Source organism: Triticum dicoccoides, chromosome 1B (assembly GCF_002162155.2).
Source record: "Triticum dicoccoides isolate Atlit2015 ecotype Zavitan chromosome 1B, WEW_v2.0, whole genome shotgun sequence".
NCBI classification, from domain to species: domain Eukaryota; kingdom Viridiplantae; phylum Streptophyta; class Magnoliopsida; order Poales; family Poaceae; genus Triticum; species Triticum dicoccoides.
This window is the reverse complement of record NC_041381.1, coordinates 458,112,646-458,125,505: the sequence shown is the minus strand read 5'-3', so window position 1 is coordinate 458,125,505 and position 12,860 is coordinate 458,112,646. Positions and strand designations below refer to the sequence as shown.

Sequence of the window (12,860 nt, the reverse complement as noted above, 5' to 3'; positions counted from 1 at the left end):
CGTCTTCATCATCTAATAATGTTTGTTGAAATGCAGATATGTATCCAAAGGGGTCCCCAAAGTATAATCTGATGAAAGCAAGTGGGAAAAAAGCTTCACACGGTGCGAAGAAACCATCACCCAAAATTAAAAAGACGCCTCCAAGAGGTATTTGGTCTACTTAATCTCCATTTCTCGGGTCTTGTGCTGGAGCTTTGATGTTTGTGATTGTTCATGTCTTCACACTACATGTTTGATGTTTGTGATTGGTCTACTTAATATTTCTCATCTTGAATATTAGCTAGCTCATGATAGTTTATCACTATTTGTTTTCAAATTGAATGATAGTAACTCCTCTTATCATGTTGAACATTAAGTTTGAATAATGTAAATTTGTGTTGGTGTAGTTAAAAAGCCAGGAGCTCAATGGAACCCAGCTTTCGGAAAGGGTTTGGTGGAGATACTTCAGGAGCACAACACTCCATACCATAGAGGACAAAATGGTTGGTCAACTGAAGCGTGGAATAGGATGGCAGATTTGTTTCATGAAAGATATGGCCACACAAATTTTACAAAGGTACAGATTCAGGAAAAACAGAAAGACTTGAAATCTCAATACAGACTTCTTAAGGATGCCCGCAAACAGAGCGGTGTCAGCTGGAACTATCAAACACACATGATAGATGCGGGCGCACATCTTTGGCAAAACTTGATGACTGTAAGTTCTAGTGTAGTGCACTTTGTCTTTGCAAAACTTGATGACTTGTATTCCATTCTTTTGTAATCAATATTGTTTTCGAGCAATCTAAGTTTGATAAATCATTTCTTTTATATATACAGTCGTGGCCAGAAATAGCTAAGTTCCAGAATGAGCCCTTTCCCCTCTACAATAAGCTTGGTGATCTCTATGATGGTGAGTTCTTGAGTTGAGTGGATTTTCATTTCCTCTCTTTTTGTTGACCTTTATAATGAATTTGCAATGCTATGTGGCCTTTAATGATAACTTGGGTATTTGTGCAGGACACATAGCAGAAGGTAACTTCAATTTCACATCAATTGAGGTTACACAAGTCAGTGATGGTGATCCCGAAGTTGAAAGAGAGCAACCTGCCTTCTCTTTTAACCTGAATCAATACGATGATGATGTGCACATGTACAATAATCCAAGAGATGCTGCTCAAAGTGATGAGCCAAGATATGCTACACAAAGTGATGGTCGAAGAGATGCTATTCAAAGTGATGAGCCAAGAGATGCTACACAAACAGGTGCTCCCGGTGGTTCAAATAAGAAGCCAGTGAAGGAGTCCAAGAAGAAGACGCGTGATGATCCAATGGTGGAGGTGATGGCACAATATGTGGTCCAATGGTGGAGGTGATGGCACAATATGTGGAGATCAAACGGAAGCAAGCGGAGGAGGAGTCTGTTTTGTTGGTAGGGTCAAAAAATGCACAAGAGTTCTCCATCAGCAAGTGCATTGCTATTTTGCACAAGATGGAAAGCATCCGCCGCGATGAAAGAGCTGCTGCCTACAAAGTATTCAAAAGTGTTGAGAATCGTGAGATTTTTCTGAATTCTGCCGCTGAAGATGAAGATAGTGTTGTTGCGTTTCTTCGAAGCAAAATGGCAGAGTTGCATCAACATATCTAAGGTAAGCTACCTTGTTCCTAATAGCATCTGTATATTCTGGTCAGTTCAGCTCTATATATTCTGGTCATCAAACCAACTAGGGTGGCCTGATGAGGTTTCACGTCATCTTAGTTTCATGCCATCCGTATCCTAACCTACCTATGCTTGTCAGTTATTGTAAAAAACTAGTTCTCGCGTTCTTTTGTTGTATTTATCAGTTTTAGACTAGTTCTACCCAATTGCCGTGTTGTCACATAAAAAGCTTGTCAATTATTTTAAAACATTGTTGTCGTGTTGTTTTGTTATGTTTATAAGTGGTGTGCTCACAGCAATAATTTGCTTTGTTCCTTCCATCTCCTCTCTGTTATTTTTTGACGGGAAACGTTACTGTGCTTGTACTCTTGCTTGAGAAGTTTGCTCCTGTAGTTTTGCTGGAGTATCTTGTTTGCTTCTGTAGGATTAACAAGGTTGAGAAAGTTGCTTCTACTCTAGTTTGCTTCTGTAGTTTCGCTGGAGTAGTTTCCTTGCTTCTGTAGGATTAAGAAGGATTTTCAGGGCGAGTACAATTTGCTGTGAGTAGGTTGTACACTTTCTTGAGAAGGTTGGAGTTGCTAGAGAAGTTTGCTCTAAGGAGAAGTTTGTTGTTGGAGTAGGTTGAACTGCAACAGTAATAACTATTTATTGTTGTTGGAGTAGGATTAAGATTAATTTGGAGCAGTAGTAATAACTTTTGGAGTATGTCTGTTGCCTAGTGTTGTTTTGAGCAGCACCAGTATCCTTCTTGTACTCCTAACATAGCAGGTTGCTCGTACTCCATGTTTAAGTACTTCCTGTCGAAGGTTGCTTGTACTTCATGTTTGAGTACTGAACATGACAGGTTAATTTCATAACAAGACAGGTTAATTTCAGATATGATGTTGTTCACACATTTCAAATATGATGTTGTTTCGACATTTGTAAAATTTAGTGCTTATGTATCTGCTGTTTGAATTAGGAATTATGAATAGCACATCCTAGGACATGAATTGGGATTATGAACAGGACATCCTAGGACATGAATAAACTATTTCTGAATGAATTTCCAACAAACACACAATAAATTTCCAAACTTACAGTGATAGGAGTAGGAGTTAATGTGCTGCTTTGTGTTGCAAGTTTGTGGTCATGAGTAGGAGTAGATGAACATTTTGTGGTACTGCCGTACACAGGGCCACTCTCTGGTCCTTCCAGCTGAGTTAATCCAACTATATATAATTGTGCATGTGCATGTCCATCCAACTATATATAATTGTGCAGCTGATTTAGATAAATCAAGTTTCATGTGCCATGCATGTCGATAATCTTTTTTATTTGTAAATTAACACAGTCAAACTCTACGAGCTCTCTGTTTTCTTTCATATAAAAGTACTCTACGCGCTTATTGTCCCTTTCCAGAACACTGTTTGCGGATAAATCAGACTAGTCTAGAACCATGCATGTTTCAGATAAACCTTTGTCAACATACTGATGGGGAACATAGTAATTTCAAAAAAATTCCTATGCACACACAAGATCATGGTGATGCATAGCAACGAGAGGAGAGAGTGTGTCCACGTATCCTCGTAGACCGAAAGCGGAAGCCTTAGCACAACGCGGTTGATGTAGTCGTACGTCTTCACGGCCCGATCGATCAAGCACCGAAAGCACGGCACCTATGAGTTCTTGCACACGTTCAGCTCGATGACGTCCTTCGAACTCCGATCTAGCCGAGCCTCGAGGGAGAGTTCCGTCAGCACGACGGCGTGGTGACGATGATGATGTTCTACCGACGCAGGGCTTCGCCTAAGCACCGCTACGATATTATCGAGGAGGACTATGGTGGAGGGGGCACCGCACACGGCTAAGAGATCAATGATTAATTGTTGTGTCTTTGGGGTGCCCCCTGCCTCCGTATATAAAGGATGGAGGAGGGGAGGCCGGCCAGCCCCTAGGGCACGCCAGAAGTGTGGAGTCCTACTAGGACTCCCTAGTCCTATTAGGATTCCTCCTCCCACATGGAATAGGAAAAAGGGAAGGGAAAAGGAGAAGGAAGGAAGGGGGTGTCCCCCTCCCTAGTCCAATTCGGACCAGACCATGGGGAGGGGTGCGGCCACTTTTTGAGGCCTTTCTCTCCTTTCCCGTATGGCCCATTAAGGCCCAATACGAATTCCCGTAACTCTCCGGTACTCCGAAAAATACCTGAATCACTCGGAACCTTTCCGATGTCCGAATATAGTCGTCCAATATATCGATCTTTACATCTCGGCCATTTCGAGACTCCTCGTCATGTCCCCGATCTCATCCGGGACTCCAAACTACCTTCGGTACATCAAATCACATAACTCATAATATAAATCATCACCGAACTTTAAGCGTGCGGACCCTATGGGTTCGAGAACTATGTAGACATGACCGAGACACGTCTCCGGTCAATAACCAATAGCGGAACCTGGATGCTCATATTGGCTCTCACATATTGTATGAAGATCTTTATCGGTCAAACCGCATAACAACATACGTTGTTCCCTTTGTCATCGGTATGTTACTTGCCCGAGATTCGATCGTGGGTATCTCAATACCTAGTTCAATCTCGTTACCGACAAGTCTCTTTACTCGTTCTATAATACATCATCCCGCAACTAACTCATTAGTTACAATGCTTGCAAGGCTTATAGTGATGTGCATTACCGAGTGGGCCCAGAGATACCTCTCCCACAATCGGAGTGACAAATCCTAATCTCGAAATACGCCAACCCAACAAGTACCTTCGGAGACACCTGTAGAGCACCTTTATAATCACCCAGTTATGTTGTGACGTTTGGTAGCACATAAAGTGTTCCTTCGGTAAACGGGAGTTGCATAATCTCATAGTCATAGGAACATGTATAAGTCATGAAGAAAGCAATAGCAACATACTAAACGATCAAGTGCTAAGCTAACAGAATGGGTCAAGTCAATCACATCATTCTCCTAATGATGTGATCCCATTAATCAAATGACAACTCATGTCTATGGTTAGGAAACTTAATCATCTTTGATTAATGAGCTAGTCAAGTAGAGGCATACTAGTGACACTATGTTTGTCTATGTATTCACACATGTATTATGTTTTCGGTTAATACAATTCTAGCATGAATAATAAACATTTATCATGAAATAAGAAAATAAATAATAACTTTATTATTGCCTCAAGGGCATATTTTCTTTAGTCTCCCACTTTCACTAGAGTCAATAATCTAGTTCACATCGCCATGTGATCTAACACCAATATTCATATATGTATATGATTAACATCCATAGTTCACATCGCCATGTGACCAACACCCAAAGGGTTTACTAGAGTCAATAATCTAGTTCACATCGCTATGTGATTAACACCCGAAGAGTACTAAGGTGTGATCATGTTTTGCTCGTGAGAGAAGTTTAGTCAACGGGTCTGTCACATTAAGAGCTGTATGTATTTTGCAAAAATATTCTATGTCTACAATGCTCTGTACGGAGCTACTCTAGCTAATTGCTCTCACTTTCAATATGTATCCAGATTGAGACTTAGAGTCATCTAGATCAGTGTCAAATCTTGCATTGACGTAACCCTTTATGACGAACCTCTTGTCACCTCCATAATCGAGAAACATATCCTTATTCCACTAAGGATAATTTTGACCAATGTCCAGTGATCTACTCCTATATCACTATTGTACTCTCTTGCCAAACCAGGGTAGAGTATACCATAGGTCTGGTCTATAGCATGGCATACTTTTATAGAACCTATGACTAAGGCATAGGGAATGACTTTCATTCTCTTTCTACTTTCTGCCGTGGTCGGGATTTGAGTCTTACTCAATTTCACACCTTTGCAACACAGGCAAGAACTCTTTCTTTGATTGTTCCATTTTGAACTACTTCAAAATCTTGTCAAGGTATGTACTCATTGAAAATCTTATCAAGCGTCTTGATTTATCTCAATAGATCTTGATGCTCAATATGTAAGTAGCTTTACTGAGGTCTTTCTTTTAAAGAACTCCTTTCAAACACTTCTTTATGCTTTCCAGAAAAATTCTACATCATTTCTGATCAACAATATGTCACTCACATATACTTATCAGAAAGGCTGTAGTGCTCCCACTCACTTTATTGTAAATACAGGCTTCACTGCAAGTCCGTATAAAACTATATGCTTTGATCAACTTATCAAAGCGTATATTCCAACTCCGAGATGCTTGCACCAGTCCATAGATGGATCGCTAGAGCTTGCACATTTTGTTAGCACCTTTAGGATTGACAAAACCTTCTGGTTGCATCATATACAACTCTTTCTTAAGAAAACCATTAAGGAATGCAGTTTTGACATCCATTTCCAGATTTCATAAAATGTGGCAATTGCTAACATGATTCGGATAGACTTAAGCATCGCTACAGTTGAGAAAATCTCATTGTAGCCAACACCTTGAACTTGTCAAAAACCTTTTTGCGACAAGTCGAGCTTTGTAGATAGTAACACTACTATCAACGTCCGTCTTCCTCTTGAAGATCCATTTATTTTCTATGGCTTGCCGATCATCGGGCAAGTCCACCAAAGTCCACACTTTGTTCTCATACATGGATCCTATCTCAGATTTCATGGCCTCGAACCATTTCACGGAATCTGGGCTCATCATCGCTTCCTCATAGTTCGTAGGTTCATCATGGCCTAGTAACATGATTTCCAGAACAGGATTGCCGTACCACTCTGGTGCGGATCTTACTCTGGAAGACCTACGAGGTTTGGTAGTAACTTGATCTGAAGTTACATGATCATCATCATTAGCTTCCTCACTAATTGGTGTAGGAATCACAGGAACACATTTCTGTGATGAACTACTTTCCAATAAGGGAGCAGGTATAGTTACCTCATCAAGTTCTACTTTCCTCCCACTCACTTCTTTCGAGAGAAATTCCTTCTCTAGAAAGGATCCATCTTAGCAACGAATATCTTGCCTTTGGATCTGTGATAGAAGGTGTACCCAACAGTTTCCTTTGGGTATTCTGTGAAGACGCACTTCTCCGATTTGGGTTCGTGCTTTATCAAGTTGAAATGTTTTCACATAAGCATTGCAACCCCAAACTTTAAGAAACGACAACTTTGGTTTCTTGCCAAACCACAGTTCATAAGGCGTCATCTCAATGAATTTTGATGGTGCCCTATTTAAAGTGAATGCAGTTGTCTCTAATGCATAACCCCAAAACGAGAGTGGTAAATTGGTAAGATACATCATAGATCGCACTATATCCAATAAAGTGCGGTTATAACGTTCGGACACACCATTATGCTATGGCGTTCCAGTGGCATGTGTTTGTGAAACTATTCCACATTGTTTTTACTGAAGGCCAAACTCGTAACTCAAATATTCATCTCCATGATCAGATCGCAGAAAACTTTATTTTCTTGTTACGATGATTTTCCACTTCACTCTGAATTTCTTTGAACCTTTCAACTGTTTCAGACTTTATGTTTCATCAAGAAGATATACCCATATCTGCTCAAATCATCTGTGAAGGTCAGAAAATAACGATACCCGCCGCGAGCATTAATACTCATTGGTCTGCATACATCAGTATGTATTGTTTCCAACAAGTTTGTTGCTTGTTCCATTGTTCCGGAGAATGGAGTTTTAGTCATCTTGCCCAAAAGGCATGGTTCGCAAGCATCAAATGATTCATAACCAAGTGATTCCAAAAGTCCATCTTAATGGAGTTTCTTCATGCGCTTTACACCAATATGACCCAAACGGCAGTGCCACAAATATGTTGCACTATCATTATCAACTTTGCATCTTTTGGCATCAATATTATGTGTATCACTATGATCGAGATCCAACAAACTATTTTCATTGGGTGTATGACCATTCAAGGTTTTATTCATGTAAATAGAACAACAATTATTCTCTGACTTTAAATGAATAACCGTATTGCAATAAACATGATCAAATCATATTCATGCTCAACGCAAACGCCAAATAACATTTATTTAGGTTTAACACTAATCCTGAAAGTATAGGGAGTGTGTGATCATGATCATATCAATCTTGGAACCACTTCCAACACACATCATCACTTCACCCTCAACTAGTCTATGTTTATTCTGTAACTCCTGTTTCGAGTTACTAATTTTTAGCAACCGAACAAGTATCAAATACTCAGGGGCTACTATAAACACTAGTAAGGTACACATCAATAACCTGTAAGTTCCCTTTCTTTCCCTTTGCCCTTTTCTTGAAACTAGTGGTCTTGTCAATCATCAACACTTGATGCTCTTTATTGATTTCTACCTTCATCGATTTCAACATCACGTAGAGCTCGGGAATCATTTTCGTCATCCCTTGCATACTATAGTTCATCACGAAGTTCTAGCAACTTGGTGATGGTGACGAGAGAACTCTGTCAATCGCTATCTTATCTGGAAGATTAACTCCCACTTGATTCAAGCGATTGTAGTACCCAGACAATCTGAGCACATGCTCACTGCTTGAGCTATTCTCCTCCATCCTTTAGCTATAGAACTTGTTGGAGACTTCATATCTCTCAACTCGGGTATTTGCTTGAAATATTAACTTCAACTCCTGGAACATCTCATATGGTCCATGACGTTTAAAAACGTCTTTGAAGTCCCGATTCTAAGCCGTTAAGCATGGTGCACTAAACTATCAAGTAGTCATCATATTGAGCTAGCCAAATGTTCATAACGTCTGCATCTGCTCCTGTAATAGGTCTATCACATAGCGGTGCATCAAGGACATAATTCTTCTGTGCAGCAATGAGGACAATCCTCAGATCACGGATCCAATCCGCATCATTGCTACTAACATCTTTCAACACAATTTTCTCTAGGAACATATCAAAATAAACATATGAAAGCAACAACGCGAGCTATTGATCTACAACATAATTTGCAAAATACTACCAGGACTAAGTTCATGATAAATTTAAGTTCAATTAATCATATTACTTAAGAACTCCCACTTAGATAGACATCTCTCTAATCATCTAAGTGATCACGTGATCCAAATCAACTAAACCATAACTGATCATCACGTGAAATGGAGTAGTTTTCAATGGTGAACATCACTATGTTGATCATATCTACTATATGATTCACGCTCGACCTTTCGGTATCAGTGTTCCGAGGCCATATCTGCATATGCTAGGCTTGTCAAGTTTAACCTGAGTATTCTGCGTGTGCAAAACTGGCTTGCATCCGTTGTAGATGGACGTAGAGCTTATCACACCCGATCATCATGTGGTTTCTGGGCACGACGAACTTTGGCAACGGTGCATACTCAGGGAGAACACTTTTATCTTGAAATTTAGTGAGAGATCATTTTATAATGCTACCGTCAATCAAAGCAAGATAAGATGCATAAAAGATAAATATCACATGCAATCAATATAAGTGATATGATATGGCCATCATCATCTTGTGCTTGTGATCTCCATCTCTGAAGCACCGTCATGATCACCATCATCACCGGCGCGACACCTTGATCTCCATTAGCATTGTTGTCGTCTCGCCAACTATTGCTTCTACGACTATTGCTACTGCTTAGTGATAAAGTAAAGCAATTACAGGGCGATTGCATTGCATACAATAAAGCGACAACCATATGGCTCCTGCCAGTTGCCGATAACTCAGTTACAAAACATGATCATCTCATACAATAAAATATAGCATCACGTCTTGACCATATCACATCACAACATGCCCTGCAAAAACAAGTTAGACGTCCTCTACTTTGTTGTTGCAAATTTTACGTGGCTGCTACGGGCTTAGCAAGAACCGTTCTTACCTACGCATCAAAACCACAACGATAGTTTGTCAAGTTAGTGTTGTTTTAACCTTCTCAAGGACTGGGCATAGCCACACTCGGTTCAACTAAAGTTGGAGAAACTGACACCCGCCAGCCACCTGTGTGCAAAGCACGTTGATAGAACCAGTCTCGCGTAAGTGTACGCGCAATGTCGGTCCGGGCCGCTTCATCCAACAATTCCGCCGAACAAAAGTATGACATGCTACTAAGCAGTATGACTTGTATTGCCCACAATTCACTTGTGTTCTACTCGTGCATATAACATCTATGCATAAAACCTGGCTCTAATGCCACTGATGGGGAACGTAGTAATTTCAAAAAAATTCCTAGGCACACACAAGATCATGGTGATGCATAGTAACGAGAGGGGAGAGTGTGTCCACGTACCCTCGTATACCGAAAGCGGAAGCGTTAGCACAACGTGGTTGATGTAGTCATACGTCTTCACGGCCCGACCGATCAAGCACCGAAAGCACGGCACCTCCGAGTTCTTGCACACGTTCAGCTTGATGACATCCCTCGAACTCCGATCCAGCCGAGCCTCGAGGGAGAGTTCCGTCAGCACGACGGCGTGGTGATGATGATGATGTTCTACCGACGCAGGGCTTCGCCTAAGCACCGCTACGATATTATTGAGGAGGACTATGGTGGAGGGGAGCACCGCACACGGCTAAGAGATCAATGATCATTTGTTGTGTCTTTGGGGTGCCCCCTGTCCCTGTATATAAAGAATGGAGAAGGAGAGGCCGACCAGCCCCTAGGGCGCGCCAAAAGTGTGGAGTCCTACTAGGACTCCCTAGTCCTAGTAGGATTCCTCCTCCCACATGGAATAGGAAAAAGGGAAGGGAAAAGGAGAAGGAAGGAAGGGGGCGCCTCCCCTCCCTAGTCCAATTCGGACCAAACCATGGGGAGGGGTGCGGCCACCTTTGAGGCCTTTCTCTCCTTTCCCGTATGGCCCATTAAGGCCCAATACTAATTCTCGTAACTCTCCGGTACTTCGAAAAATACCTGAATCACTAGGAACCTTTCCGATGTCCGAATATAGTCGTCCAATATATCGATCTTTACGTCTCGGCCATTTCGAGACTCCTCGTCATGTCCCCGATCTTATCCGGGACTCTGAACTACCTTCAGTACATCAAATCACATAACTCATAATATAAATCATCACCGAACTTTAAGCGTGCGGACCCTATGGGTTCGAGAACTATGTAGACATGACCGAGACACGTCTTCGGTCAATAACCAATAGCGGAACCTGGATGCTCATATTGGCTCCCACATATTCTACGAAGATCTTTATCGGCCAAACCGCATAACAACATACGTTGTTCCCTTTGTCATCAGTATGTTACTTGCCCGAGATTCGATCGTCGGTATCTCAATACCTAGTTCAATCTCGTTACCGGCAAGTCTCTTTACTCGTTACGTAATACATCATCCCGCAACTAACTCATTAGTTACAATGCTTGCAAGGCTTATATTTATGTGCATTACCGAGTGGGCCCAAAGATACCTCTCCCACAATCGGAATGACAAATCCTAATCTCGAAATACGCCAACCCAACAAGTACCTTCGAAGACACCTGTAGAGCACCTTTATAATCACCCAGTTACGTTGTGACGTTTGGTAGCACACAAAGTGTTCCTTCGGTAAACGGGAGTTGCATAATCTCATAGTCATAGGAACATGTATAAGTCATGAAGAAACCAATAGCAACATACTAAACGATCAAGTGCTAAGCTAACGGAATGGTTCAAGTCAATCACATCATTCTCCTAATGATGTGATCCCGTTAATCAAATGACAACTCATGTCTAAGGTTAGGAAACTTAACCATCTTTGATTAATGAGCTAGTCAAGTAGAGGCATACTAGTGACACTATGTTTGTCTATGTATTCACACATGTATTATGTTTCCGGTTAATACAACTCTAGCATGAATAATAAACATTTATCATGAAATAAGGAAATAAATAATAACTTTATTATTGCCTCTAGGGCATATTTCCTTCACATACATATCTGCAAACTGTATGATCTATCTAAACCTTTGTCCTTTTTCTCCTTTGCTACCCGTGGGCATGCTTGTGCTGCTGTACAGACTTGTTTGTGCATGGAGTTGTGCTTGCAATGTAGGGTCTAGAGGCATGTATAAGGCACAAACGACAGCTCAATGGCAATTTTCTTTTATAAATGGGAAGAAGACGTTTGGACTCTTTTCCTTTTGTGAGAAGGGATCTTCCGTTTTATGCTAAACTGAACATGCTTGGATTATGGTGCCCATCCAGACTCTCATTTTGCTTTTGTTTTATGATCAGGTTCTCAGGCAACCAGAGAAGCAAGATTAAACAATTTGGACAAACTATTGGCCATTCAAAACTGGATGATCATGACATCATCAAGAGCAATTCATATGTATGACTACATCATTCTCAGTGGTCCGTAAAAATATAACTAATTGTGAGCTATTGCACAAGTACCCTATGTTGCATTATGTTTGTTGCAAAATTATGGTGTTGCTGTGAAAGATCACGGATGAGATATTATTGATTCCAAGTCATGTTGTTTATGAGAAATCATGTTGTTGCTGTGATATAATTGATATTGTTGTGACGAGATATTGATCTAAAGTTAGGCAAAATTTATGTTGTTGCTATGAAGAATTGCTGCAAAATTATTTTCATGTAGCAAGTCCTTTTTAATATCATGTTGTTTTACTTTTAAAGATTGCATTTTTTTTCACATTTGCACTATCTTACCTGAATATGGGAATCCCTCCATACCAAACAAGTTTTTCGTATGAAGGGGATTGTGGCTAGAGGGGTTTAGAGGGTTTCAAGGGGATCTGAGGGGATTGGGTGGAACAAGGGGATTCACCAAATCCTCTGAAATCCCCTCCTCCCCAAACCTCCCAAATCCACTCCTACCAAACAAGGCCTAAGGGATTAACCCAATCCCTGTAGGGGTTGGTTCCATGTGGGGAACAAACCCCCAGCAACCGAACAAGGCATAAAGTAATTTAAGTTTGTCTTTTATCGCGCCAACTGAAGTTGCCTGGTCACCGCTCCAGTTGCTGCCCATACACTGCTTAAATTGTTTATGAATTCAAAAAAATCATGAATTTGTGAAAAATTCATGAATTTATAAATCCCATGACTACAAAAAGGTCTATGAATTTTGAAAAAGTTCATGATTTCCAAAAATGTTCATGAATTTGAAAAATGTCCAGCAATTAAAAGTGTAATGAATTCAAAAACAGTTCCTAAATTTAAAAGAGTTCATGAATTCAAAATGTGATCATGAATTTGAAAAATGTGCATGAGTTTGAAAATAAAATAATGAATCACAAATCTATGAACAATGTTAATTTGCACATTTTGGAAAGTCT

The 12,860-nt window shown here is 40.5% G+C and overlaps 1 protein-coding gene across 1 annotated transcript in view; it reads left to right on the top strand.

Annotated features, from left to right (window-relative positions):
- The window catches only part of LOC119350470, a 5,890-nt gene extending 4,263 nt beyond the window's left edge, over nt 1–1,627 (top strand). Inside the window, exons 2-6 of the mRNA XM_037618292.1 lie at nt 387–556; nt 781–892; nt 1,000–1,319; nt 1,352–1,440; nt 1,546–1,627. Coding sequence (XP_037474189.1) covers nt 387–556; nt 781–892; nt 1,000–1,319; nt 1,352–1,440; nt 1,546–1,627 — 773 coding nt within the window. The remainder of the gene's footprint in view (nt 1–386; nt 557–780; nt 893–999; nt 1,320–1,351; nt 1,441–1,545) is intronic.
- The last annotated feature ends 11,233 nt before the right edge of the window (nt 1,628–12,860 follow it).